Genomic DNA, 27,418 nt, shown 5'->3' with positions numbered 1-27,418 from the left:
GGGCTGACGTAATACAGGGCCATGCATGCCTCACAGGAGATTGGGGAGGAGCTGATCTACTGGGAAGGGTCTTACTGCCTTGATCCCCTTCAGCCAGCGAAGAGTCACTCGGGAAGAGGGGTGTTGCTATGAACGTCATTTTTAAGGTTGTAAGAACTAAGGTCCAGATGAATCAAATTACTTTTCCCTGGGGTGTAAAATACAAAACCATTAAAGCTGCAGGTGTCTGTTCTAGTACTTTCCCTATTGTCTTGACCTGTTTCTCGGGTCGAGTAACTTAGGGATGAAATGGGGCTTTTAAGGTACTAGACATCTTTACTGTAGTAGAGGTTTCTTGGAAAACAAGGCATTGGGAGTCTGGCCAGGGAGACACCAGCATTCCAGTGTCTGCAGTAGGTGCTCACGAAGGCTTCTGTTTGCCAACTGCATTTCCTTCATCCTGCCTCTCAGCCAGCGTGCCCCGCCGCGGCCCCGGTGTGCGGGCTGCCCTGCCGCGGCCCCGCACTGCCCCGCCGCGGCCCTTGCTGTGTACCTGTTCTTTCCTCTGTGGCCAGTAGGTGGCGACCCTGTGCCATTTAGCAGTTTCTTTTTTTTTGAGACGGAACCTCACTGTCACCCTGTGTAGAGTGCTGTAACGTCATAGCTCATGACAACCTCAAACTCCTGGATTCAGGAGATCCTCCTGCCTCAGACTCCTGAGTTAGTTGGGACTACAGGTGCCACCAACACACCCTACTAATTTTTCTGTTTTTAACTGTTAGACTTTTAAACTTACAGCTCCTAAGTACTGGGGAGTGTGTGTGGGTCTTTGCCTTTTGACGTTAAAGGTAGAATGAAAAGTGGAATTAATAAATTCCAGGAAGAAGCAGCCCCACCCTGAGCTCAGGGTCCTCACCCATTAAGATGACCTGCAAAGTTACTTGGGAATCTCTCCTGTTCTGCAGGGCTATTAGCATCTATTTGTTTTATTAAGCAGTTGAGGACGATGAGGAAATCACATTTCATTCCTCCTTTACCCCCACAAGCTCCAGGTGTGTTAGCCTGGATTTCCTGACCCATCCTGCCGTCCTGGGGAGGGACCTGCTGCCCCTCAGCTGCATTTCAGGATAAATCCAGCAAACTCTGCCCTCTCCTTTGGTGGCCTCTTCTGAGAGCCACAGTTTCCAGGACTCCGCCAAGGAATGGTCCTCCACTGGAGGACACTTCGCTAGCCTGCCTTCTGCCTGGGGTGGGAGCCTGGGCTCCGTGGTTATCACTGGTCAATGACATTTTCCTGAAATGGCTGAGAGACACAGCTGTCCACGATAAGATCTTAGAACTCATAAGCAAACAGCCTGAAGTCAAGAAATCTGTGGTTTAAATCTCTGTGACTTGTATTTATTTCATTGACTTAGGGACGTGAGCATTTTAGGGAAGTCTCCCTCTCCCCAGGTCAAGCTCTTGGGCTTTAGAGTATCTATGGGGTGAGTTTAAACTACTTTTCTCCCAAGAAGCTCTAAATCAAGGAGTTCTGACAACCCTTGACCACCTTCTCCCTGCAAAGTGTCAGCACACAGCCCGCGGTGACATCGCGTCCTCAGGTTATTCTTGGGACTAGGGCATCGGTGGTGATAAAAGCTGGCAGGCAGCATGCAGGAATAGGGGTCGCATCTCACAAGTAGAAAGAAAGGAGCTAAGAGAAGCAGAAAGCAACATTAGGTAATACACTGGTGCCGACCGGTCTGGGGCTTAATCGGACAAGCAGCAAAGTGAGACAGGACAGGAGACACGTGGCCCAGTACTCAGTACCAGCTTTTAGTGAGAGCCGAAGTTTGGGACGTGGCTGTCAGCAAGGTCCTGCTGGTTCTTCCTTACCCCTTACTACTGTGGTTTCTGTCTAGGGAATCTCCCCACCTATCTTCTCCCTTCCAGCCCCGCTCAGGTAATTGTCCTGAGCAAGAATCGGAGGGGCTCCCGTTACCTGCAGAACCCCATCCAAACTCAGCGTGGCTGTCAAAGCCCAGGGGCCTGCGTCCCGCCAGGTCACTCTGCTCACTGTCTCTTGGTCTCTGAGTACCGGTGTGCAGGGACGTAGCTCTTCGTCTCAGGATCGCCTTGCCTTCCCTGCACCTGTCCATGGTCCAAATCGCAGCCCCTTTGTGAAAGCCCTCCCTTATCCAATGTTTTCCTCAAGATCCCCACCCTCCTGGCCCCCGACTTCCGCTGAGAATCTCTGCCACAGGGTGGCCGCCTCCATCCCACCTTGTTATTTATCTTCCTGCCAAACCAAGCCTTCCTCCCTGCTCCACCTTTTTGCTGCCCATGCTGTGTATGAATTATTACACGTACCTTGAGTGAATGAAATACTTCAGATAATTTTAAAAAGTGAACATAAACAGTGGGACGCTGCATATGTAACAAAACCATTCCACTCTGATTTCGTGAAAAATATATCTGAATTTATTATTTAAGTACAGTATAATACAGGGTTATAGCAACAGAAAGTAAAAACCAAAACAGATTGATATAAATATGCTGAAGCCTAGTTATAGTTATTTTATTATAAAATTCATAAAGAAGAAGATTTACACTGTATACAAAAGGAATAGCTTCCAGGAGCCGTAGATGGAGAGGGGGCAAGGAAGAAGCCCGGGTTTGAGGGGTGCCCTGAGCAACAGGACCTGCTGGGCAGCCCAGCCCCTCTGCAGCCCCATAAGCTCCTGTAAACTTAGATGTACATCCCATTTCAACACATGTCTTTCCCGAAGAATCTAGGGTCCTGTTTTTTGTTTTGTTTTGTTTTAACTATGGAAACATGCTTTTCTTTGGGGGGGGCCCATTTCCAAAGCAGCTCACGGTGACAGAGAAGGAGATTGGCTTTGGGCTGAGAATAGGGTGGCTCCTTCGTCGTCTGCTCTAGTTTGGGGGTCTTCCTGGAGGGCTTGGCATGCTTTTATCTGTCTTCCCATCTGACAGAATATATTCTGAAATCAGACCTTAACCCCTGAGAACTTCCAAAACGGGAAGTGTCTGTGGACACACACACTCTTTTCTCTGCCTGTGGGTTCTCCTCCTGTCTGTGGAGGGGTCCGTGTGAAGCAGTGCCCCTCCTGCGTGGGCCTTCTGAAGGGGGAGAAGGCGGGTCTCACGTGCTTCCAGGGGCTCTTGGTCATGGTCGCATATTGTCTCGAATCCAGTCTAGGTAGTTGGTGACCTTGGTGTATATCCCCGGGACGTCCTTCTGCCCACAGCCGAGGCCCCAGCTGATAATGCCCATCAAGGTCATGCGGTTGTCCTTCAGACACACCAAGGGGCCTCCTGAGTCACCCTGCAAAGGATGGACAGCTTAGTTGTTTGCATGAAAGGCAGACTGGGGCGGCGCCTATGGCTCAAGGAGTAGGGTGCCTGCCCCATATACCAGAGGTGGTGGGTTCAAGCCCGGCCCCGGCCAAAAGAAAAAAAAACACACACACACAAAAAAGGCAGACTTTTGGGTGGGGTTGGGGGGGATGTTAGGGTTCGTATTTGTAGGGTGAACATTGTATTCTTCAAAGTATAGCAGGTCCTTGATAAATATTTCATTTAATGTCATTCTGCTAGTTTTGATGAGAAAAAAAATTGATCCCTGCAGGGGCCACTCTCTGCTGTTTACTGTCCTCTCCATGTCTGCATGAGTCTCCTCCCCCATCGCAAAGCTGCACGTGTTACTGACATATCTCTGTCGTCAGCCTGTGTGCACCTGGAGGTGTGTTAGCCTCTGCCAGTGGACGGTGGCCTGTCCAGCCTGGGGCCCACCACTGCCCTGAGCTGCTAGGACAGGCCCCAGCCACCTGAGACCCAGAACTGGAATAAGTAGGTAACTGTGTATCTTACTTGTTTTTATTAACCTTTCTTAAATGTATGGATAGGTTTTATTTTAATGTTTATTATTAAGTTTGGGGAATCTTGGGCGGCGCCTGTGGCTCAGCGGGTAGGGCTCCGGTCCCATATGCTGGAGGTGGCGGGTTCAAACCCAGCCCCGGCCAAATTTAAAAAAAAAAAAAAAAAAAAAAAGTTTGGGGAATCTTTAGAAGTTCAGTGATGTTTTTGTGACCAGAAGCACCCTATGGGAATTTGACTCTACGTCAGCCACTCTAGCTGGTGTCCTTACATTCGTTTTTCTTACAATTGTAGTTTCCAAGAACTTCTTTTTCCCAGATACAATGTTCAGTGCAGACTTACTGTTTTTAGTTCAGAAAGTGAAAATTTTATCTCAATTATCTTGATCCTCTAGAGGATTAGGCTGTTTCTACTCTAGTAAAGTAGAGTTGAGATCATTGCCAGGGCATTTCAGACAACCCCCCTCTGACTCTGCCTTCTAACCGGGTGGCCACCGGCTAACTACGCTTCCCTTCCCTTATCTGTAGACATGATGCCATCTGCCTCCCTCCTGGGCATGAAGAGGGCATGAAACCTGCCAAAAACAACAGGTGACATCTGGTGACACGTGGTGATCATTAGGTGGTGTCATGTCGAATCAGAATGATTTTTTGTTTTTGTTTTTAATCCTAAGCATGTAGAGAGATTCCATTGCACTTTGATAACGACCTTTTTTGGTTTTTGTTTGTTTAAGACAGTCCCAGTCCCTCACCCTGGGTAGAGTACCATGGGGTCACAGCTCACAGCAGCCTCAAACTCCTGGGCTTAAGAGATCCTCCTGCCTCAGCCTCCTAAGTAGCTGGGACTACAGGTGCCCACCACAATGGCTGGTGGCATTAGAAATAGAAAAATAGTTTTTCTATTTTTTAGTAGAGATGGGGGTCTCGCTCTTGCTCAGGCTAGTCTTGCACTCCTGAGCTCAAGCGATCCTCCCACCTCAGCCTCCCAGAAGATGATACAACCTTGTTTTGACTGTTAGCTAGGTGGTAGAGTTGAGGTTTCTGAAAAGAAACCAAATTCAGTCAAGGAACCAAAAGGGGAAAGTTGCTGATGGGATGACTTTGTGAAAACCAAACCCATACAGGCTTCATTGCAAGAGGCTGCAGCAGATCCTGGGACCCTGCAGCTCTCATCCCTAAGGGAGAGGCTGGCGCTAAGTCAGGAGCAGGAATGCCCCTTGGTGACACGGAGGCGTCAAGGCCAGCAGGTTGTTCTGTCCCCAGGCCCGTTATCTTGCTAATCACGAAGTATGTACGGACTCTGATAAGAATGCCAACTCGGAGAACCAAAAATAGATCACTTCCTAGGAATTAGGGTCGTTTCTGACACTCATTTTTCACAAACCATCCACGTCCTGCTTCCCTACAGCCCCTGTGGCCCCTCCTCCCTTCTACACAGCAGACTCCACTTCTCTAGCACCCACGAAAGCTGAAAATTTCTGAATCGTGTTGCTTTATCCGTCACTTCAATAGCCACTAAGGGAAATCCTGCACCAGGTGGGGTTTCCTGTGCAGACACTGGGGAAATTTCCTGCAGTTTAGGTAACTTTGATCTTTCTCCAGCTCTCTGAGGCCCTCATCTGGAATCCCCAGGGCCTTGCTGAGATGAATTCACTCTGTCTTGGCTGTAACATTTGCTATCATTGGTTAAGAACCTGTTGGCCAAGGGGCATTCTTATCCCGGGATGTGCCCAGAGCTGATCGTGTTTACCTGGCAGGCATCGTGCAGGTTGGGTTGGTTCCCTCCGGTCCTGGTGTCTCCAGCACACAGCATGTTACTGGTGACAGTTCTGTTAAACAAATGCTGTGACGTGCAGCGGCTGGCTGGGTACAGCCTGACATGAGCCTCTTTGAGCTGCTCCGAGTAGAAAGGAGAAGCTAAGAGAGAGAGGGGAAGCTGCTTGTAAATCTTTTTCCAATAATACTGACATTTATCAAGATCTTACACATATCATTAGGTTGAATCCTTTGACGTTGCCAATACCTTATAATTAACCTATAAAACCAGCCGTTCTATGGGATCTGACCCAGGGTTTCTCAGTGGTGGCACTATTGGTATTTGGGAACAGACAGGTCTTTACTGTGGGAGACTGTGGGCATTTAGCATCAATATTTAGAATTCAACCTCCACTCTGAATTATAACAACCAAAATATCTCTAGACATTGCCAAATGTTTCCCAGGGAGAGGAGAGCACCCCAGTTTACAACCGTTAGTTCAATCTAATATCATCTCATGTAATCCTTGTGATCTAATTAGGTTCTGTCTCTACCAAGGAGGACCCCAAGGTTTGGAGCAGCTCTAAGTAAAAACCCACCTCAGGGCCACACAGCTCAGCAGTGGGCTCTGAAGTCTGGTCTACACCACTCCAGGCCCCAGAACCCACCCCCTCAGCCTCTGCACTCCACTTCTTACACTGAACCTTCTTGAGTCCTTAAGCTCTTTGAAGCACTTGGACTGCTCAGTACAAGTCCAAGTGCAAGGTCAGGGGGCTCGCTTTAGTGCCTGGACTGGTTCTAGAACCCAGCTCTCGTGACCTCCATTTCCTCTGTCTGGCCGACCTGCTATCCTGCAAACAGACAGGCCAGGGCTGGGGCTCCCGCACACTCACACCCCTCCAGCTTCCCGCACACTCACACTCCTCATGCTTGCCGTAGCCAGACAGTTCGCACTCCGTCCAGTCAGGCAGCGTCAGGCTGGGCGCCGGGAGACACACGGTGCGGACAGCGACACTCTCCTGGGCGCAGTGTGACAGTGAGTCTGACTTCAGCTGCAGCAGAGCTGGGAAGGAGGAAGGCAGAGGATGGGCTAGTGTGAAGAGGCTTCTAGTGTGTGAGGCCAGGAGGGTCCGTCCCGTGGGCATGACCACACCGTGTGAGTGCTCATGCCTGCGTGTCACGGGTTTGGAGTGTGAACTGGACTGCAGAAGGACGACCCCTTACCGATGTCATTGTCGTACGTGTCATCATCAAATTCCTTGTGGACGATGTATTTTTCTACTTCGAATTCCTGTTCCTCCTTTCCAGAGATCAACCGGTAGGTTCTGCCCAAGATCACCTTCAGATGATGGGGAGGTAACCTGATGGAGAAACAGCATTTTGCTACGAGATCTCCTCCCCAGGCTGGGTCGAAACCTCAGAGAAGAGAAAACCTACTGGACTTTCCAGGCCTTACCTCTCCTGGAAGCAGTGGGCAGCAGACAGGACCCAGCAGGACTCGATCAGTATTCCCCCGCACAGAAACCTCTCTCCTGGGGACCGTCTGTTCTTGGCAAAGATGGCAGCCTGCCACGGATGGGAGGTGATGTCTGTTAAGAATCCTCCTTTAATGAGGAACTGAGGCTGCTTGTACTGTCTCAGGCCGCAGGTGGCTGGGTGAAGAGAGGACAGAAGAAGCCGGTAAGACCCTCAGTCCCAGGCTCCTCAAGCTTACCTGTCCCTGGAAATCCAGTCTCCTCATGAAGCTTTGCTCAACACTCCCACCTACTTTTCTGGGCAAGTTTCCCAATTCGACTCACTGGAAGTGACTTTGCTTGTGACCTAACAGGTAGTTTTTGTCTTTCCTTTCCTAGTAAGACTCTGTGCTCCTTGGAGAACATGCTGGCTGATCTGTATTTTCACAGGAACTGAGTAATTCTCAGACAACTTTCAAACTAAAACTTCTATTTTTAACGTGTGTGCCAATATGAATTTTCTCCCTGTCTCTCCTCAGCTGTCATTAACCCAGATCCTCGTGTTATGTGGGTGCACGGGGGCACGTGGAAGAGTTCACAGGAGAAGAATAAGGCTGGGAGTCAGAGGACAGGGGAGCTGGCCCTGGCTTTGCCACTTGGAGCCTGGTGACGTGGGCCGACCAGGTGACAGCTGAGAGATTGCTTTCCAATTTGTAAACTGGAGACAGTGAGACCAGCCCTCAAGCCACGTTATTAGGCAGCAGGGGGTGAAAGTGCTTTGTTATCCGAGGAGTCACAAGTGTGAGGTCTCCTCCCGCTCACCACCACCACCACCACCACCACCACCATGAACAGACCTTTCTAGAGAGAAAGGAGCAGGGAGTCCAACCTGAGGCCTGCAGGTGGCACTCGAATTATTTGAGGCCTGTTTTGTTTATCTGTGGTGTCAGACATCACGAAAATTATGCACAGAGCTTTTTTGCTCATCAGCTTTGTAGCATTTGTGTATTTAATGTGTGGCCCACGACATCTCTTCTTTTTCCAATCTATGGCAGGGGAAAAAAAAAAAACAAAGGCTGGACACCCCTGATAGAGCCTACTGAATTCCAAGAGAAGTGGGTGTATTCCTTTCTTTCTTTTGACCTTCCCACCACCGATGCAGGGAAGCAGACGCTGCCCACGATTGCTTTAGTCACGGACACCCTCCCCACCTGCCGTCACAGGGCTGGGAGTCTGGCAGTTCCACCATCTGAACAGACATCCCTGAAAATGCAGAAAGTGACCAAGAAGCCAGAGCAGCCCTTACAGCACTGGGGCACGTCGCAGTATTCCCAGGTCAACTTGCGGTCCTTCACCACATGGCACCAGGGCTTGGTGTCGCTGTCTGGGTTCCTAGAAGACAAAGGAGTTTGTAGTTTTCAATCACATTTCCATCACATGTGATTCAACTAGATCACAGGCTGCAGATGAGTGGGAGGGAGGCTCCAAGTTCAACTAGACTCTGTGGCAGACCACCACCCCCCCTTTCTCTTTTGTTTTTCTTTCTTTCTTTTTTGAGACAGAGTCTCCCTCTGTTGCCCTGGGTAGAGTGCAGTGGCAGCATAGCTCACAGCAACCTCAAACTCCTGGGCTCAAGGAAGCCCCTTGCCTTAGCCTCCCAAGTAGCTGGGACTACAGGTGTGGGCCACTATGCCTGGCTAGTTCTTCAATTCCTTTTTTTTTTATTATTTTTAGTAGAGACTGGGTCTCGCTTTTGCTCAGGCTGGTCTCTAACTCCTGAGCTCAGGTGATCCACCCGCCTTGGCTTCCTCAGAGCACTTTGTTTTCTTTCAGTGACATAGTGGTCTAATCTCACAGGGATATTGGGGGCTGTTCTGTGAAGGAACTCTTAGAAATTCATTGGGGTAAAGGTGTGCTGTGAAAACATAACAGATGACGACAGTGTGGAGAGGGGACAGCAGCCCCAACTTGGGATTTGGGGTGGAACCCTGGTGCACCTGACTCTTCCTTCCTGCTGGGTCTGTCACAGACCTTCAGGCATTAACTCTTCTCCCACCCGATAGCCCAGTTCTGCCCTCTGCCAAGGCTGAGCACTTCGGGCCCTGCGCTACACACCGGCAGTAGTTGTGTCTGCCCAGGCCCAGAGCCGCGGCATTGCTCTTCCGTGCTGTGTAAATTTTGCCTTTCAGGATCACAGAATTCCATGGAAGGCAGGAGGCCCCAGACGTGGTGAGGCTGTGCCTGCCGCGGTATGCTGACCCTTTGTCAAAGTAGCAGTCCCCATTTTGTCCTGGAAGAAAAGAAATCTCAAGCTGAAACGAATGGAATTAAATGCCAAAGCACGCAAGTCAGGTTAGGGCTTGAAGTGCAGGTGCTGGCCCAGGAAGCTGGGGGTGGCCAGCCTGGCAGTGAGAAGAGTGTGACACCTCCCACGTCCCCTTTCACTCCTTCTTCGAGCTCTGTGACATGGAGCTAACACACAATTTCATCTCTGGTACCAACTTCTGCCAACTGGCTGTGCCGAGCGTCTCAGAGGACACTCAGGTTTGCAAGAAGGGGCATGTGTGCTGTGAGTGCTTCTGCAGCTGCTTTGAAAGCTATTAGGAATCTCCTTGTGTAAGCGGCACCTGTAGCTCAGTGAGTAGGGCGCCGGCCCCATATGCCGAGGGTGGAGGGTTCAAACCCAGCCCTGGCCAAACTGCAACAGCAACAACAACAAAAAAAATAGCCGGGCGTTGTGGCGGGCGCCTGTAGTCCCAGCTGCTCGGGAGGCTTAGGCAAGAGAATCGCGTAAGCCCAAGAGTTAGAGGTTGCTGTGAGCCGTGTGACGCCACGGCACTCTACCAGAGGGTGGTACAGTGAGACTCTGTCTCTACAAAAAAAACGAAAAAAGGAATCTCCTTGTGTAGACTGAACAGGTCACATCCAACCTGCAGGGGCTTCAATGGAGGTGGGCGCAGCAGGCCCTAATTTCTCAGATTTCATGTGCCAGTGCCTTGAAGGATCTGTTGGGCTTGGGAAGGCAGAGAAAGCATGAGCCTTAGAAATAAATGAAATGCCTATTGTCATTTATTTGCCCTATTTGTTTTCTGAGCTCTATATAAATACCGTAATTGGAAGGGATCATGAAGATAATCTGTATCTAGGTGTCATAACTTAGACCAGCTCCTGGGGGGTGGGAAGGATGTGTTGGAAGTTGGGCAAGGAGTCTTGGGATCCATAGGTACGCCAGGGTTACTGGGAGACCTGCGGACTGCATGCACGCGGCTTTTGTGCACATATATTTAGAACTTTAAAAAATATCTCTCATATAGCCGGGCATTGTGGCGGGCGCCTGTAGTCCCAGCTATTCGGGAGGCTGAGGCAAGAGAATCGCCTAAGCCCAGGAGTTGGAGGTTGCTGTGAGCTGTGTGATGCCACGGCGAGGGCAATAAAAGGAGACTCTGTCTGTACAAAAAAAAAAAATATCTATATACATATATATGTCATACCACTGTGTGATAAATAGTGTAGTTATTTGTATAATCACCATTGAATTCATAGTACCTTTTTGTAACTTAGTATTTTTTTCAGTCGGGGAAGACTTTTCACATTAAAAGGCTTGAGAGAGAGAGAGAGAGAGAGAGAGAGAGAGAGAGAGAGAGAGAAAGGCCCATTCACCAAAGGGGAGAGTCTCCATTCATTCTCAAAAGGGCTGGATGCCACTTGTTCAGCCTCCTCCTCTCCTCTGTCGGAGGAGAAGATTGAGGGTCAGAGAGGTGAAGCGGGGATGCGTACCTGAGTCTCCTGACTTTCTTCTCTCTGTTACCGTAATGACTAACCACCACCTGCCCCTCTCTCCCCTTGGGCGCAGAGGGACAGGCAGCCTTGTCCTCGCAGGCCCTTCTCCAGGGACACTGCAGGGGAAGGTGTGTGGCTGTCACTTACCCTTGGAGCAGACAGGTGTGCTGCAGAACTCCGAGGTGTACTTCCCCGCCTTGAAGACATAGCACCAGGGCTTCGAGTCTTGGTCTGGGTTTCTGAGAAAGCAGCCAGGCAAGCCCGGGGAGGTCAGAAATGAAGCCTCCCCTTGCAGGCCCAGGGACTGGGCATACTCTTCCAGGGAAAGGGCAAGTGCGTTTGGGGTTCTACACTGGGTAGTTTCATCCTAGTAGGCAGAAGTGTGACTTAGTGACTGTGCTTGGAGATTAAGTGTGGTTTAAGGAGATGTGCACAGATGCCAACTTGACAAGTGTGACAGTCTCACTGGCAACTCAGCTGTAGTGCCTGATCATGTAACCAAACATCATCTGAGTGTTGTTGTGAAGGTGTTTTGTAGGTGTGGTTGACATACAATCAGTGTTGACTTTAAGTAAAGGACATTATCCCAGCCTGTGTCAGCTGAAGGCCTTGGAACCAAAAACTAGAAAGAAAGTTTGCCTCAAGAATGCATGTCAGCTCCTGTCTAGGCGTCCAGCTGCTGGCTGCCCACTGACAACAGACTCGCCAGCCTCACAATCACAGGAGCCAGTTCCTTAAGATAAACTTCTTTATGTTTCTATCTGCAGCTGTGTATATTGCACTGGTGCTGGTTCTCAGGAGAGCCCCGGCGGGCCTGCTCCGTGTCCCCCCTCAGCAGCCTCAAGCCCGGCCGGGCAGCCAGCCCCTCACCTGCAGTAGTTGTGGTTCCCGAGGCCCAGCCTGACAGCATCTGGCCTCCGCCCACTGTAAGGCTTCCAGGCCAGTGCGCTGCTGTTCCAGTTGACACAGTCAGCTCCACTCTCTGTTGTGCTCCACGTGCCCCTGTAGGTGACACCCTGGTCCTCATAGCACATGGCCCTGGCATCTGAGGGGAGCAGGACACAGATGGCTTAGACAGGAATCCTCTTTGGTTCAGCCTTTCAAGAGGCTCCCATGACTCCTGGCCATCCTCCCAACCTGCCCGGAGCCTGGTGCTGCCCTGTCCCCACCCCACCCTGGCCTCCCTCACATCTCCTGTCCTCTCTGGGCAGGATTGCAGTGTCCCCCTCTCACACCCACTCACCTATTTCACAGTGTTTCCCAGTGAATCCTTCGGGGCACTGGCACACAAAGTGGGAGAAGTACAAAGCCTGCCAGCACGTCCCCCCATTGAAGCACCTCGGTTCGCTGCAACCTGTCACATATAGACAGAGAAACCTCTCGTTATATTTGTCCCTTGGTATGTGCAGGAGATTGGCTCCAGGACCCCTGCAGACCAAATTCCACAAGGCTTGAAGCTGGCCCTGTGGGACCCAAGGGTACATGTTTCCCATCCCACAAATACTGTATTCTCCATCCAGCTTTGCCTTAAAAAAGCCACTTGATCTGCACAGTTCGCATGCATGTTGTTCAAGGTTCAACTGGGCTTTCAAAGCAGCTCTAAAATATGAATTTTAAAATAGAAACTCTAGTCTCATCCTGCTGCCCTGACTAGAGTACAGTGGCATTGTCATACCTCACAGCAACCTCAAACTCCTGGGCTCCGTGATCCTCCTGCCTCAGCCTCCCAAGGAGCTGGCACTACAGGTGTGCACCACAACACCCAGCTAGTTTTTCTAGTTTCAGTAGAGATGGGATCTCAAGCTGGTCTTGACCTCCTGGCCTCAAGTGATCCTCCTGCCTTGGCCTCCCAGAGTGCTGGGATTACAGGTGTGAACCATTGTGCTCAGCCATGGCTTAGATATTTAAGAGTGTTCTCCAACTGCCAGGCACAGTTACTCATTGAATCCTTGCAGCAGACCGTGAAGTATGTTGTGCTAGTCTCCCCATTTTATGGATGAGCATTTGCCTAAGTATTTGCTTAAGTAACTTAGTCTCCTTTTTTTCTCTGTACCTTCGCCTTGGCCTGGGGCAGGATGTGCCTGGAGTCTTCCTTTGAAGACTGGAACCTGCTGGGACTGTGCAAGACAGTTTGGGCCTGTGAGCCCTCCTGACCTCGAATCCCCCGCGTAGCGCCCTTACGTACTCTTGACGGGCACTGAGTGGCACCGGGCTCTGCTGCCGTCACACCAGCAGTACTCCACCCGCCTGCCTCTGAGCATGGGCCGCAGCCAGGACTCGTACTGCTGGTAAACCATTTGCGTCTTCTCGTCCCTGCAGGTCTCTGAAACGGAACATAGGCCCGCCTCTTCAGACACAACTCGAAAAATACCCCCGATTCGTCACCCTGAACCCCCACTCGCTTTCAATACGATCCATTGTGTATTCCTCTCTCGAAATTATAAAAGTAGAAGACAACAAATACTGAATATTTCTGTTGCCAAAGATCCCTTTGATGGTTTTTCCTTTGATGGGCCCTTGTTTTGAAAAGCATTTATCTGCCCAAATATATTTATTAAGTGGTCCTTTAATTTTTCATTGTAATTCATCAAAAATCTCCATATGCGTGTAACAGCCTACCAGGGATTTTGATTCATTTGATTCATTCTGAGTACTGCCACTCAGAAATGATGCATTTGGGGCCCCAAATAAAGAAGATGGACATTTTAGTCTTTGCAGAAAATGTGCCACTTTCATTGTTTCTGGTATCATGGTAGCTCTGGTAGCTCAAGTTCTTCTCTTAATATTCCATTCCCAGGGCCAGGCGTGGTGGCTCGCACCTGTAATCCCAGCACTTGGGAGGCCAAGGTGGGTGGATTGCCTGAGTTCACAGGTTCAAGACCAGCCTGAGCCAGAGCAAGACTCCATCTTTAAAAAATAGTCGGGTATTGTGACACGTGCCTGTAGTCCCAGCTACTTGAGAGGTTGAGGCAAGAGGATCACTTGAACCCAAGAATTTGAGGTTGCTGTGAGCTAAGATGCCACAGCACTCTACCAAGGGTGACCAAGTGAGACTCTGTCTCAAAAAAAAAAAAAATTCTCTTCCCATTTTTCTCTGTTTTCCAACCAGAATGCCAACTTAATAAAAAAAAAATTTATTACCCTTAATTACTTAATGAAGTAACCATGTGCTCACTGTAAATACTATTTTTGCTACTTTTGAAGGTCTGCTGAGGACCGGATACCCTTGTAGGAAACACCGTGCCCTCCAAAAAACAAGGCATCAAGAGTCAAGATGTGACTCACTCTGGTGAAATTTCCACTTTAAAAAGGGTGTTGGAAAGTCTTCTAGACCCGAAGGAACTATGTCATGAGGCAGGAAAGATGAAGGCCCCAGGCAGGTGGTTTGGAGTCTGAAGCTGGGCCTAGAGGCGTTCAAATCCAAGTGAAAACAGCTGGCTATAAGCATTTTCTGTCTTCTTGGAATCCTGACAGGAATGGCCCTCAGCTCTCTAGAGTCAACGTCTAGATGTGGACGTGTAGACCCTACTGCGTCTGAGGTCGCCCTGCTAGCTATCCCCAGGTGACCAACAGAGGGAAACGCACACAGAGGTATTAGTTAGCAGATGTGTCGGCTCAGCTGTGGTGGAATCACAGCTCAGGGAAAGACCCCAGAGGACCAGGTAGCCGTGGCTGGGGCTGCCCTGGGCTCCGTTGTCTCTGTATGACCAAACTTCGAGTACTGAGCTGGAAGGCTCCCCCTGTTCTGTGATCCCCATCCCCTTGGGAGGACATGTGTCCCTACTCCCCTCTGAGTGTCGGCTGCCTGGGTGAGTGGTGAACATGTGGATGTCTTTGCAGAGTCACCCTGAAAGGTTTCGCCCTTCACGGAGGGAGCAGGACACGGACAGAAGATAAGCACCCTCAGACCCTTCAGCACCTGCACCCTGAGCCCCCCTCCACATCCTCATCTCCTTCTCACCTTGGGAAGATCTGGCTCCTCTTCTGAATCGGGGGTGGATGTCCTGCAAATAAGCCAGGTATGGAGGGAGGTCAGCACGTGCTGGGCGTTCTACAAGTGAGGGCAGCCAAACCAGAAGTGCCCCAACCCTACGAACCCGCAGGTCAGATGCCGCCTGCCAGAGACGCCCCCTCAGGAACAGGCCCTGAGGAGACCATCTCCTGCCTCGTGGTCTGATTCTTCCTTTCCTTCTAAACTGGTGCTGTCCAGAAGAACTGACTGCGTGACGGAAATGTTTTCTATTTGTGCTGTCCAAACCGGCACAGACCACATGTGGCTACTGAGCCTTGGAATGCGGCCAGTATGACTGGGAAACAGAAATTTACATTTTATTTTATTTTAGTTAATTTGAGATTTGAATGCTATATGTGGATAGTGGCTACCGTGCGGGGCAGCCATCTGAGCTCTCCCTTCTCTGAAGTCCTGCTGCAGAGGTATGGCTGGTTTAGGCTTAGAGGATGGCCTTTATTAAGACCAGCCTGGACAACACAGCAAGACCCCGTCTCTACAAAATAATTAAAAAATTAGCTGGGCGTGGTGGCATGTACCTGTAGTCCTGCTACTCAGGAGGCTAAGGCAGGAGGATCACTTGAGGCCAGAAGTTCAAGACTACAGTGAGCTGAGATCGTGCCATGGCACTTTCAGAGAGTGTATATAGGTGTCCACCTGAGTTCTAACTTATCTGTAACAAGTAGCATGAGGGCAGCTTGCCAGCCCCTGCGGCTCACAGCACCGGCACTGTCTTTTATAAACATCCTCGGCCCTCAGTATATGTGGGTTCCACAGCCATGGATTCAGCCAATCATGGATTAAAAATGTCAGGGAAAAAAACAATAAAAAATAGCAATATAATAATAAAAATACAAATTTTAAAATACATTACAACAACTATTCATATAGCATTGGTGTTGTATTAGGTCTTCTAAGCTACCTAGAGATGATTTGAAGTGTATGGGAGGATGTGTGAGAGTTATAACCAGACATGACCTTTTATATCAGGGACTTGAGCATCTGTGGATGGTTTTTTTTTTTTTTTTTTTCAAGTGACAGGGTCTCACTCTGGTACCCAGGCTGAAGTGTGGTGGTATGATCATGGTTCACTGCAGCCTTGAACTCCTGAGCTCAAATGATCCTCCTGCCGCAGCCCCCCAAGTAGCTGGGACTACAGATGCCACTGCACTTGGTTAATTTTTCTTTAACTATTTTGTAGAGACAGAGTTTTGCTATGTTGCCCAGGCTGGTCTCAAACGTCTGGCCTCAAGGGATCTTCCCACTTTGACCTCCCAGAGTGCCGGGATTACAGTTGGGAGCCTTTGTGCCTGGCGATCCTTGCATTTTGATATCTGAGGAGCTCCTGGAATAAATTCCCCACAGATAATATGCGACAACTGCACTTTAGGATTTAATTCCAACACATTCTTTAAAAACAGCTCTAAAGAAGGCAGTCTCAGGCAGTTGCATGGAACTAAGAACCGTTTACCGAGGTCAGAACAAGTGCCCAGGATTCTGTGCTGGGAGGTGTGCTCTGTGCCCTCCACTCGGTGACACCACTCCCACCCCTGGGGCTTGGATGGATGTGGACTCCTGGCTATAGCGGACCCTCCTGGAAGGCTCGAGGGGCCGGGCTCACAGAGACACACCAGACACCCACCTGGCTGGCCAGAGTGCAGGCCACTCTGCACAGCAACAGCAGGCACAGGAGCGCTCTCTCCATTTTACTCATCATCTCTTTACAGCGTCCCCGAAATTCTGGAAGCAGAAGAAAAAGAGCTTAATCACGTGATGTGAGAAGGCAGCGTACAATAAAGATTAGGAATCCTGGGCTTTGTCCCGGCCGGGCTGCTCCACCATCGGCTCCCACAGGGAGAAACGCCAGCACAGGTGTCTGGAAAATTTTTGAAAAATGTGTAACATATATATAATAATTTTACTACAGCGACATTCACATGACATAAAGTTTACCCCCTTAACACTCTTCAGTGTTCTGTTTTGTGGCCCTAACCACATTCACACCGCTGTGCAGCTGTCACCACAGTCCGTCTCCACGACATTGTCATCTCTCCGACTGAAGCTCTGTCCCCATTAAACACAGACTCCCCATGCTTCCCCGCAGCACCCAGCAGCTACCCTGTCCTTCCCATCCCGCTGAGTCTGGCTGCTCTGCACGCCATGTAGGTAGAATCACGGTACTACTTTCCAACTGGCTCGTTTCTTGGAGCACGATGTCCTGCAGGATTGCCCCTGCTCCGGCAGGTGTCACTTGCCTTCCTTTTTAAGGCTGAATAATACTCCCCGTGTCAATGGGCACTTGGGTTGCTGGGAGATAATTTAGCTCAGAGATTTCTGTGGACGGTAGGGCTAGAGCATTTCTGATACTTCTAAGCATTTGGGGACCATAGTGCCCTGGCCTGGTTTCTTGAAAGGCAATTGCTGCCCTGGACTTGACTAGAAGGAGCCACAGTGATGCCCTCCATGGCTTCTCCAGAGGAAGCTGCTGGGATCTTATGGCTGGCAGGTGACAGCCTACCCTAGTTTGCCTGCGCGTGTCCCCTGGAGTCAGGCCTGCTGCCAGGTGTGAAGGCTCCCTCCACCTGGCCCCTGGCTCCCCTGGGTGTCTGTTTTGTTTTTTGCAGACTGAGATGGCTCCGGCAAAGTGCAGGCTTGCTCCGCGGAGAGGGCATATCTGGCTTTGCTCAGGAGACTCACATCTGCCTGGACCCAGACTTCCCAGTTCCCATTGGCCTTCCCAGTGCTCTTGCTCACAGCAGCTTAAGTAGGTTAGTCGGTCGGGGTGTTATTTTGTGGCCTGGCAGGCCCTCTCCATCCTCCAAATTAAAGCAGGGTGTTTCCTCCCCTGACTCACTTCCCTTCAGTCACAACAACTGTGGGTCCCACCCCTCCCCCATCCTCAGGGTCCTGGGCCTCTGGTGCAGAGGGCTCTGGGATTCCCAGCCTCACCTGGGGCTGGCTCTGAAAAGAACACCCCTGTGGGGAGCCTGGCTGGTCCTCCCCCAGGCATTGCTGCAAGGGTGCAAACAGAAAGGCGGCTGGGGTGGGAGACTCTTCATGGGTCCTTCCTGGGCCACTGGTGGGGGGTGGAGGGCAGGAGAGGTGTGCAGGCATCTGAACCTGAAAACGCAGGCCCTGGGCTCCAGCAGCACCCCTCGGGCTGCTCCCCATCCTGAAGGAAGCAGCAGGGTAGTCCCAGGGCTGCGTCCTCTTTTGCCATCCTCTGCCCAAGCCTGCGTCCAGGCGGCCCCCCGTCAGCTCTGGGGGCCCTCTCCCACCCCGAGGAAGCAGCTGGGCCACCGCTGTCTGGCTGCAGGCAGTTTCAGAAGAAAGGAAGCCAGGAGGGGGTACCATGAAACTCCAGACGGGGGCACCCAGCGGAGCCTCTGGTCACAGGCAAAAGCTCTGGACTTTCTCCTTCTCAGCTTTCCTCAAACTTCCTCTTTCTCAAAATTTCCCAAAGTTCTTCTTACCTTCCCCTTCTTAGTTTTATCCCTTTACTTATAACCTTTTAAAAATTAATCTTCTGAAACTGATTTCTCCCTTCCCTCCTGACATTCCTGAACTGATAATGTCCACCCTCTACTCCCCGAGGCCGGCCCTGAGCACAAGCAGAGCTGCAGCCTCTCAGGACTTTTGGAGAGAATTCTGAATGAAACAGGGAATGAATGAGTGAAGAAACCACGCAGAGAATGAGGAACTTCACTCTTCTTCATCTTGTGGTTTACCCAGCTCTTAATACGCCCCGTACCTAAGCCTGGGGGATCAATTTAGGTTTTTTTCCTCAACACCTGCCAAGTTACAGTTGGGTTTCAAGAACTCAAGGTCCTCCTAGTCAGGGGTGTCCAACCCTGCAGCCCGAGGTCCACATGCAGATTATTTGAGGACTGTTTTGCTTACCTGTGGTGTGGGTATCATGAAAAGTATGCACAGGTACTTTTTTTTTTTTTTTTGCTCATCACCTTTTATCACTGTTTGTGTATTTATTGTGTGGCCCAAGACAACTCTTATTCTTTCAATGTGAGGCAGGAAAGGAAAAAGTTTGGACACCCCTGTTGGAGGGGAATTCTAGAGGTTGGAGGTATCACACACTGCCACGGCCTCGGGGAGCAGACCCCCTTCCTGGGCCTTGGGCGGGGTGCAGACTGCATCCTGCTCAGCCCTCTGCGGCTGAATAATCCGCACCTGGGTGCAGGCCCCTGTTTCCTTCTGCTCCAGGGAGAGGCAGAGACTTGTTTTTTTATCGTCATTGGCCTCTGTGGGCCTTCCTAGGCCTAGAGCTGATCCGGGGTGAGCGTGAGTGCACCATCTGCACCACACAGAGGCCCTCTGAGCGGCTGGACAGGCCAAGAAGGGCAAGAGATGACAAAGAAATTAGTCATCCGGCCAGCAGAAAAACAGCGCAATGGGAAAGGAAAGGGGGAGGGAGGAGAGGGAGGGAAGATGTGTCCTTGTGTTGCCTTTGCTGAAGCCGGGAGCGTGGAGGTCGGGGGTAGTGATGGGCAGAAAGCAAAGTGGATACCAGAGGCAGACTGGGCCGAGGGTCTGGAGCACGGAGCAGACCACCGGCAGCCAAAGGGAGGCCCGTGAATATTCGGTGAGGCCAGGGCAGACAGGCGGTCGGAGGGACAGATAGGAGACCTCCTCCAGGCTCCTGTTAGAGAAAAAAGGCTTGTGATTCTCTATGTTCCCTTCCTGTTCAACAGTGTCCCAGAATCATCAAAGAACTGAAAAAGCAGGTAAGAGCAGGGAGGGAAGAGACAGAAGGTCCTGAGATGACTGACTCTGGGTCTGTTGCTGGACTGAAACCCCGAATCCTCTATGAGAAATAGGGGAATGGCCGTAAGGCCTGTAGTCCCCGAGCCTCCAGGCCCCAGCCCTGGCAGGCCCACCTCCCGCTCAAAGCTGATATTTACAGATTTGCAAAACACATCTACTCTGGTGGATGGGGCTGCAGGCTTGGCAAGTTAACCAAGAATCGTGAAAATTAGGAAAAACACCAGATGTGGCTTGACCAGTAGAGTGTTGCCTGGATTTCAGGACCAGCATTGGGGACACAGCCCCCTGGTCTGTGCTCAGCCAACCCTGCTGTCCTCAGCATGCGTGTGCTCCCCCAGCTCTGACCTTCCTGCCCAGAAGCTGTGTTTGGTCTTCTTGTCCACAGTGACAGAGTGACTCTGTTCACTGGCGCTCTGAACAACCTGTGAATGATGACTGTTCTAGTGGGGAATTGGGGACAATGGTCTGGTAACCAGGGAGAGGGGAACCTTGCTCTCGGCTGGCTCTCCTGGGCTTTCCCAGAGCTGAGGATGTGTGCCATTCTGGCTGAGAAACTGATCATCATGCCGGCCAGAAACTTGGTGTTCATTTCTGCAGTGGTCACCCAGGAGAATGATGATTAGCAAGAGCCCCTTAGTAATTGTTGGATTCTGGGTGGGCAAAGCCATTGGAGAGGGAGTAAGCCAGCTAGACAGGAGGGGCCTGGGAAAGAGCAGGTGGTACCCTCGGGGCCTTTACATTCCCCCCACGTTCCCACCTTCCCTCTATAAAAATCTGCTCTCAGGAAAGGAACTGCTAAACTCACTCCCATAAGGTTAAAAAATGGCTGAACAAAAAGTACCCATATTTTGAGATATAAAATCTGCTCCTTGCACTGCAAGACCAAATGTGCTGGAGGCTCCACACTTCCTCCAGGGCTAACATCCTGTGGTTTCCCTTGTTGTGAGAACAGATGATAAAATGAGTGTACACAGGCTGTGTGTAGACTGGGAAACTCATACAAATGACACTGAGGCTCCGCTTTTAGATTTTAGGAAAGTGATTTGCAGTAAAGGAACTATGCGCATGCAGTCTGTCAATCGGTCAAATGGCAAACGGTGCAGCTGCCCCAGATGTTAGTGAACTGTCCAGACTTGCCGTCTGCCCTCTCCCCAGCAAGAGGAAGGCCAGAAACGTGAGCAAGCTGGAGTGGGTAGAAATTGCAAGAGAAAGACAAAAGTAAATTGATACTATTATTAAATGTGAGCAGGGTTTGCTGCATTTATCACTGGTAAGAAGATTCTTTCATTATTGTTTTGCAGCCCTTCTCTGGGTAAAAAGAAAGTAATTTTCTAAGAGTACCAATATCCTGCAGTGACTCACAGCCTTAAAACAAACAACAGACTCTCCCCCTACATCCCCCTCTGGCCCTCAACCACCATAACTCAGAATGGATGCCAACAAATTGGAAAAGAGAGGGTCAGAACTCCTTCTCATGACAAAGGTAAGTTTCTAGAGTCAGGGCAGGAGTTGAGGTGAGATGTTGGGAGAGGAGGTGGGCTTCAGAAAGGGTGGTGAGTCAGACCCAGGATGGGAGCCTTGAACCCAGCAATCCTGTACCCACTGCGAGAGGCCCTGATTATTACAGAAGCGTGAAAAATAAAAACCATTTTCAAAACTACAAAAGCAATTCTTAACCTTCCAAAAAGGGAATTTTCTACAGGCCAGATGATTATTTCCTCTCTTCTTGAACAGGGGAGAAGACAAAAACAATCTGTTTCTTATCTAATTCGATCAATTCCAATGGGGTGAATACAACAGACTTCTCTCCTGGCACACCCTGGCCCCCACCCCTCAGGGCAGAATTTTCTCCAAAGCATCTTCAAAATACGGGCATATGGCCCTCCTCTAAGCTGTGTGAAATTAAACTCCTAAAAAGTGACCATGTTCTGGTGTCACCTCACCGCTCCACCCTCTGCCAGGAAATCCTGGTTATTTGGAGGAACTAAGGGAGTGTTAGTTGTGAGTCTAGGAAAATAGAATTCAATCCTGCCTCCCACGATAAAAACAAAAGAAACCCTTTTGGAATTAGAAACCCTTCCAGAACTTAGATCCTTCTGAAGAAAAATATCAAGATTTAGCTGGCAAAAACTAACTCGGTCAGTGCAACTAACTGTTAACCCCAAAGTCTGAATTTAAACAAGCCCTGAAGTCTAATGTTAATCTAAACAGGTATCCTGATAAGCAGAGACATGCTCCCTCCTCTCCCTAAAGCAAACATCACTAGAAGCTAATTTAGTATGGGCAGTCCATGGTTTACCAACAAGATAGGTGATGTAGGTTTGTTCTTACATCTGTGTATAAGTTGGAACAGGTACATTTCCCTGTGACCTGTAACAGCCTCCATTCAGAAGAGTTGTCCGTCAGTTGGAAGTTTGTGACTCAGGGATGTTATTATAATTTGATAATTCTTCAGTCTGCCTCTGGATTTCAACACAACTGAATCAGGAGATAATGGTCGGAGGCTTTCACTGCGTCACTCCATGAGTTTATCTGCATTTTACCGGCCTTACGTGAAAGTGACGTTCAAGTGCCTGAGGAACCTGCTTTGATTATTGCCACTCACTCGACAGGTATTTGAATACCTGCCACTTTCCAGGCACTGAGCTTACAAAAGCCTTTCACACCTATTCAATCACTGAAGGCAACATTATTTCACCTGTTGCACTTGCACAGGTGACAGAATAAAACTTCAAAAAGAGCATAAGGGATTCAACCAAAGGTGACACACCCTGTGAGAAGTGGCATCAGGACTCAAGCCTGGGACACCTGGTTCTTCTACCCCAAACCTGACACTCTTTCACTACTCTGGACTGTCTCTGTGACACTTGATTATAATGCTCCTAATGTGCCCCAGTGCACAGGAGACACATGGGCTCAGATCTAGGAGCTAGATGTGGGCAGCTGAGCCTCTCAGAGCCGTGGTTCCCGGGATTGTCTCCTGGGCTAATCATTTCCACCTGGCTGAAGGGGTCTGGTAATTAAGGAAGCAGCTGGTGAAGCTGCCCCAGGCCTTGACAGCAGGAGCTGACCACCCAGACTCCATGCTCTCCAGCAATGACCGTGCCGGACAGCGTCTCCCTGGAATCATAGTGGAAGACACCAAGCTCCGTGGAGTCCTCATCGTGTTCAAGTGTCCTTACCAAATCCTGTTTCCTAGATTATCTGGACGCCTTGTGATTACCTATAACTGGAATGTCTACAACTGGAACCAAATGTCATGTCCTTCATCTGTGTTCACAGAAGAGTATTAACAGGAGCCATTATTTGCTGAATACAGGGTGGTGTCTTTTATCCTATTTTTAATCTGTTTTTTTATTTGCCTTTCCCAGGCCCATTTACACTACAGATACCAGGGCCACTGTGGACTCTCAAGAGGAAGCCGGAATCAGCAGCTGAGACAGATGGAGTTCAGGCCATCATGATTGATGAAGGCCCATGTGGGTATTTGGAAACCAGAGGCACTACGAGAAAAATAAGGAAATTGAAGCTTCCCAGAAAAATAGCCTTCCCTTTCAGCAGCACAGGTGCAGACACAGACTCTGGCACCAGTAAGACAAAATAAAGTGAGCTTCTCTGTGAACATGAAAGAGCGTAGGCAGCCTGTGGGGACCAAGGTGATGGCAGGTTTCTCTCTTTCAGATTATTCCTGGTGGGTTACTGAGTTTAGCGTCCCCACCCAGCCCCTGTCCCCTGCCTTCAGAAAACTCAGCTGACATCAAACTGCTCATTAAATCTACCAAAAGGGCTGGAGAAGCTCCACACACACCATCCTCTGGAGGACTGGAGAAGCTCCACGCACGCCATCCTCTGAGGCCGGCCGGGACCCTCCACCTGCCCACCCAGACGGCAGCCTCAGCATCTCCTTTCTTTTATTCACAGGCAATATTTACTCACACTACACACGCCCCAGCACACACCAGGGACGTGAGCGCACACACACTCTATCCTCAAAGGGCTCGTAGGTTATGGAGAGGACAGACCAATAACTGCTTCAGTCTGGTGAGGTGGGGTGGCCAAGGTGAGCTTCCTGGAATGTATAATATATACACCGTGCATTGAGCAAAAGCAGGGCTCAGCCAGATGATGAAGGCCTCCCTCACAGAGCACGGGACCATCGCTTGGGCCCAGGGCAAGAACGACCGTCAGCCAGGGACCTTCACTCTTCAGCACAAACACCCTTCAGTGGGCAAAAGGTGAGATTCACACCCGCTCAGACTTCCCTGTCAAGGATGGCCCTAGGAGGAAGTGTGGTTTGGAATCTCTGAGAATCCTAAGGATACAGAAACTTTCAAGGGAGTTCAGTTTGGATTCTAAAGCCTAATTGTAAATTAATGGAATATTAGTGACTATGTTGCAAACCGAAAAGCCTCTTAATGTGAAGGTCTTCCAGTCTCTGGGCTCAGCTACCCCTAAAGTGACCACTCCAAAGGCTCCAGGTGGAATCAGGTCTTCTAGATCAACCCCCAGACTCTTCCAAGCCCCTGGCCCACGCATCAGGAGCATAGCATGGTCCCCCATGCTCAGCAGCTGAGCCTGCTGGCAGACAGGTGGGCTCCGGTTCTTGGCCCTGGAAGGCATCATCTACAGCAGGGCAATTGCGAAGACACCAGGTGTGTAAGCTCAGCAGCAGAGCTCACTGAGTTTTCCCTTCAAAAGTGTTTATAAAATGCTTGCTCTGTGCCAGCACCTGTCTTGTTATTCTGCTGGCATGGGTGTTATTTTTCATGGGATCAAGAATTGAGTTATCTAGGCCAGGTGCAGTGGCTCCTGTCCATACTCCTAGAACTCTGGGAGGCCAAGATGGGAGGATTCCTTGAAGCCAGGAGTTCAAGACAGGTCCGAGTAAGAATGAGACCCTGTCTCCACTAAATTAGAAAAGGTGGCTGAGGGCGGCGCCTGTGGCTCAGTGAGTAGGGTGCCGGCCCCATGTGCCGAGGGTGGCGGGTTCAGACCTGGCCCCGGCCAAACTGCAACAAAAAAATAGCCGGGCGTTGTGGCGGGCGCCTGTAGTCCCAGCTACTCGGGAGGCTGAGGCAGGAGAATCGCCCAAGCCCAGGAGTTGGAGGTTGCTGTGAGCTGTGTGACACCACGGCACTCTACCGAGGGCAATAAAGTGAAACTCTGTCTCTACAAAAAAAAATAATAATAATAAAAAGAAAAGGTGGCTGGATGGCTGCCTATACTCCCAGCTGCTCAGGAGGCTGAGGCAGGAGAATCACTTGAGCCCAGGAGTTTGAGGTTTTTGTGAGCTATGACATCACACACTCTAGTCTGAGCGACAGAGTGAGATTGTCTCAAAAAAAAGCAAAGGAAAAAGAATTGAATTTATCTGTCCTTCTAGAGAAGTCTGTTTCCCGGGAAGGGTAATAGGATACAAAATATACAAAATATCAGGAAGACAATGTGCTGTCTTTGTAGGTAAGTAGACAACTGAGCCAGTATCAAAGGACCAGGCGAAACTTGATTTAGGGTCCAAACTAAATGACCTTGAAGATTCTTGTTGTTTTTTAAAGTGAACATCATTTTAATATTTGAAAACTCATAGAATCACCATCGAGTTTTACTGACATTGCTAAAGATAGATACTAGCCCCTAAGATTTTTTGTTAATGTTTTTCAATTTTTAAAAGGTTTAATAGAGTTATGAATTTCTTTATATATATATGTCGTATAGTGGTGGAGTCTGGGTTTCTGTTGTTCCTATCACCCAAGTAGAGTACATTGTACCCCGCAGGTAATTTTTTTTCTAGCTCTAATTTTGTCTGAGTCTAAATCATCCTCACTCTTCAACTTGGTTTGATTTGACTCCCACCACATGGTTTTGTGAGCTGGTTGACTAGGATAAGCTTGACCACTGGAGATTATGGACAAAATTTTTCTCCTGTATCTATACAATAAATGGCCCCAAGAAGGAACGAACAGAAAGTGTCTGTCCCTCCTGGTCTGTGCTAACCAGGTTATCAAAACGGTGCCAAAAACACTCACAGAAAATAAAAGTTGTATTCTGAGACTATGGATACACAATGCCAAATAATCAAATGGAAACCCAGCATTTCAACTAAAAACTCAAAGTTCTCATCACTACATACCTGGATTCTGATGTGTAAGGATTCTGAATTCTGAGTGCAGCTAAACCCACCGCCACTACTGGGAACCACGTTGCTGCCTTAGCCGTCTGATCTAGAATAACCGGCGTGCACTCCAGAAGCCCTGGACCACCAGAATAAAGCCTTGGATGGGTATGGTGGCTTCAAGTCACACCACCAAGGGGTGTCTGGGCTGCTTGTTAACAAGAGTTTGAAAGTCACCGTCATCTACAGGTTACGTCCTGGGGAGGTAAAAGCAGCTCCTGCCTCCACAAGCTCACTAACAGATAGGAGTGGAACTGTTATCCCTCAGCCGTGGCCAGGTGTGGGCCAGGCCAGCCAGGAAGGGCCGAGAGTGGCCCAGACACGGCAGGGAGACTCTGCAATAGACTGAGGGGGCCAGGGGAGTCTGGACAGAGAAGAGGCCGTTCGGAGAGAGGGCAGCTGTCATTTGCTCTGATCTGATCCAGAGATTCAAGGCTGGCATCTCTGAGAACGTTTTAGGTAGAATAAATTAATGGGTAGGATTGGAGCTATCCCTGCCGGTGCCCGGAGTCTGACTCTGCCCTTTTGGAAACTCACCCCCACGGTCATATTTGATTCCGGACAGGCCAGAGTCTCCATCTCGGGGTAAGTCTTCCCGCTGGGATGTCACCTCTGAGGGAATTCTGTTTGACAACTGTATTTGCAAATGTACACACCACACACACACAATTATTTTCTATCTTGGATCAGTGCAGGAGACCACGACGTTATTCCAAGTTGCCACCAAAGGAATCATTCTTACTGCGCCTCTTGTGCTTGAGTTTGCCATGGGTTACCTGGGAGCTCAGCTTGTTTCCCCCCTTCTCTCCTTCCCTCCTTCCCTCCCTCTCTCCCCTTGTGGTTAAGAAAATAAAGATAATAATAGTGAAAATCTAGAGAGCCTCCTGCAGAGAGCATACGCTTCCTGCAGAGAGCTTGAGGGAGAAAAGACATTGAGGTCATTTTCCCCTAATTGAAAAGTCCTGAAAGAGCCAGAGGTCCGGGAGCCTGGAGGGGGATGGGGATCAAAGGCACTTCTCTGCCCTGACTCCCCTGCAAACGTAAAACCCCTGCACGTTCCCAGCTCCTACAAGTCACCCCGACCCACCACAGCCTCAGTCTTTCCCTGGGTTCACTGGGGGAGGGAGGACCCCTAAGGACCCTGCCTGCTCTCACTGCCCCCGGGTGACCCAAAGGGAGCTGTTTGTACGTTTACTGCCCTCTAGTCATGAGTTGCTGCCCTTGTCTATTCAGAGCGTTTCTGTGTCATTCTTTTCACTTTCCCATTTGCCCCTCAACTACCTCAGCACAGCCTTCTCCAAGAAATGCATCCCTTCTCGCCCCCTCTTCCCCATGCCCAGGCCCTCCAGAGCGCTTCAGTGAATCCCAATTCCCCGCAGAGATAAGAAGAAACCTCCCCTTTCCAGCGGATTCTAGCGGATCTTCTGGCTGCCTGAATGACAAAGTTCGCCCTTTCGCTTAAGCATTCCTCACTGTCTGCTGGAAGGATTTCTGAGCGAGAGAGGAGGACCAGACAGACAGGCAGAGGGACCCAACTTACCACCACCTTGCTTCTCGCCTCCCTGGCTCCCTGGGTCCGGCTCCTGCAGGATCTGGACTCTGTCTCCCTGA

General features: G+C 50.0%; 1 protein-coding gene across 1 annotated transcript; it reads right to left on the bottom strand.

Moving 5' to 3' along the window:
* Positions 1–2,422: 2,422 nt before the first annotated feature.
* On the bottom strand, positions 2,423–27,418 carry PLAT (plasminogen activator, tissue type). Its single transcript, XM_053578702.1, has 14 exons — positions 27,348–27,418; positions 16,499–16,596; positions 14,809–14,851; positions 13,033–13,170; positions 12,091–12,201; positions 11,718–11,892; positions 10,995–11,086; positions 9,183–9,357; positions 8,374–8,459; positions 7,070–7,265; positions 6,838–6,974; positions 6,533–6,676; positions 5,608–5,774; positions 2,423–3,307 (listed from the first exon to the last, which is right to left on the bottom strand). Exons 2-14 carry the CDS (start codon positions 16,571–16,573, stop codon positions 3,149–3,151), a joined length of 1,698 nt encoding a protein of 565 aa, XP_053434677.1. The 5' UTR covers positions 16,574–16,596; positions 27,348–27,418; the 3' UTR covers positions 2,423–3,148.

The sequence above is a fragment of the Nycticebus coucang genome, chromosome 24 (genome assembly GCF_027406575.1).
Source record: "Nycticebus coucang isolate mNycCou1 chromosome 24, mNycCou1.pri, whole genome shotgun sequence".
Classification (NCBI taxonomy): Eukaryota; Metazoa; Chordata; class Mammalia; order Primates; family Lorisidae; genus Nycticebus; species Nycticebus coucang.
This window is presented reverse-complemented; position numbering and strand designations above follow the sequence as displayed.

Coding starts and splice junctions, on each gene's coding strand:
- PLAT (XM_053578702.1), bottom strand. CDS start 16,573: ATGATGAGTAAAATGGAGAGAGCGCTCCTGTGCCTGCTGTTGCTGTGC. Junction 13,171..14,808: donor AGGAGCCAGATCTTCCCAAG/GTGAGAAGGAGA, acceptor GTTCCGTTTCAG/AGACCTGCAGGGACGAGAAG. Junction 6,677..6,837: donor CACGTACGACAATGACATCG/GTAAGGGGTCGT, acceptor CCTCCTTCCCAG/CTCTGCTGCAGCTGAAGTCA.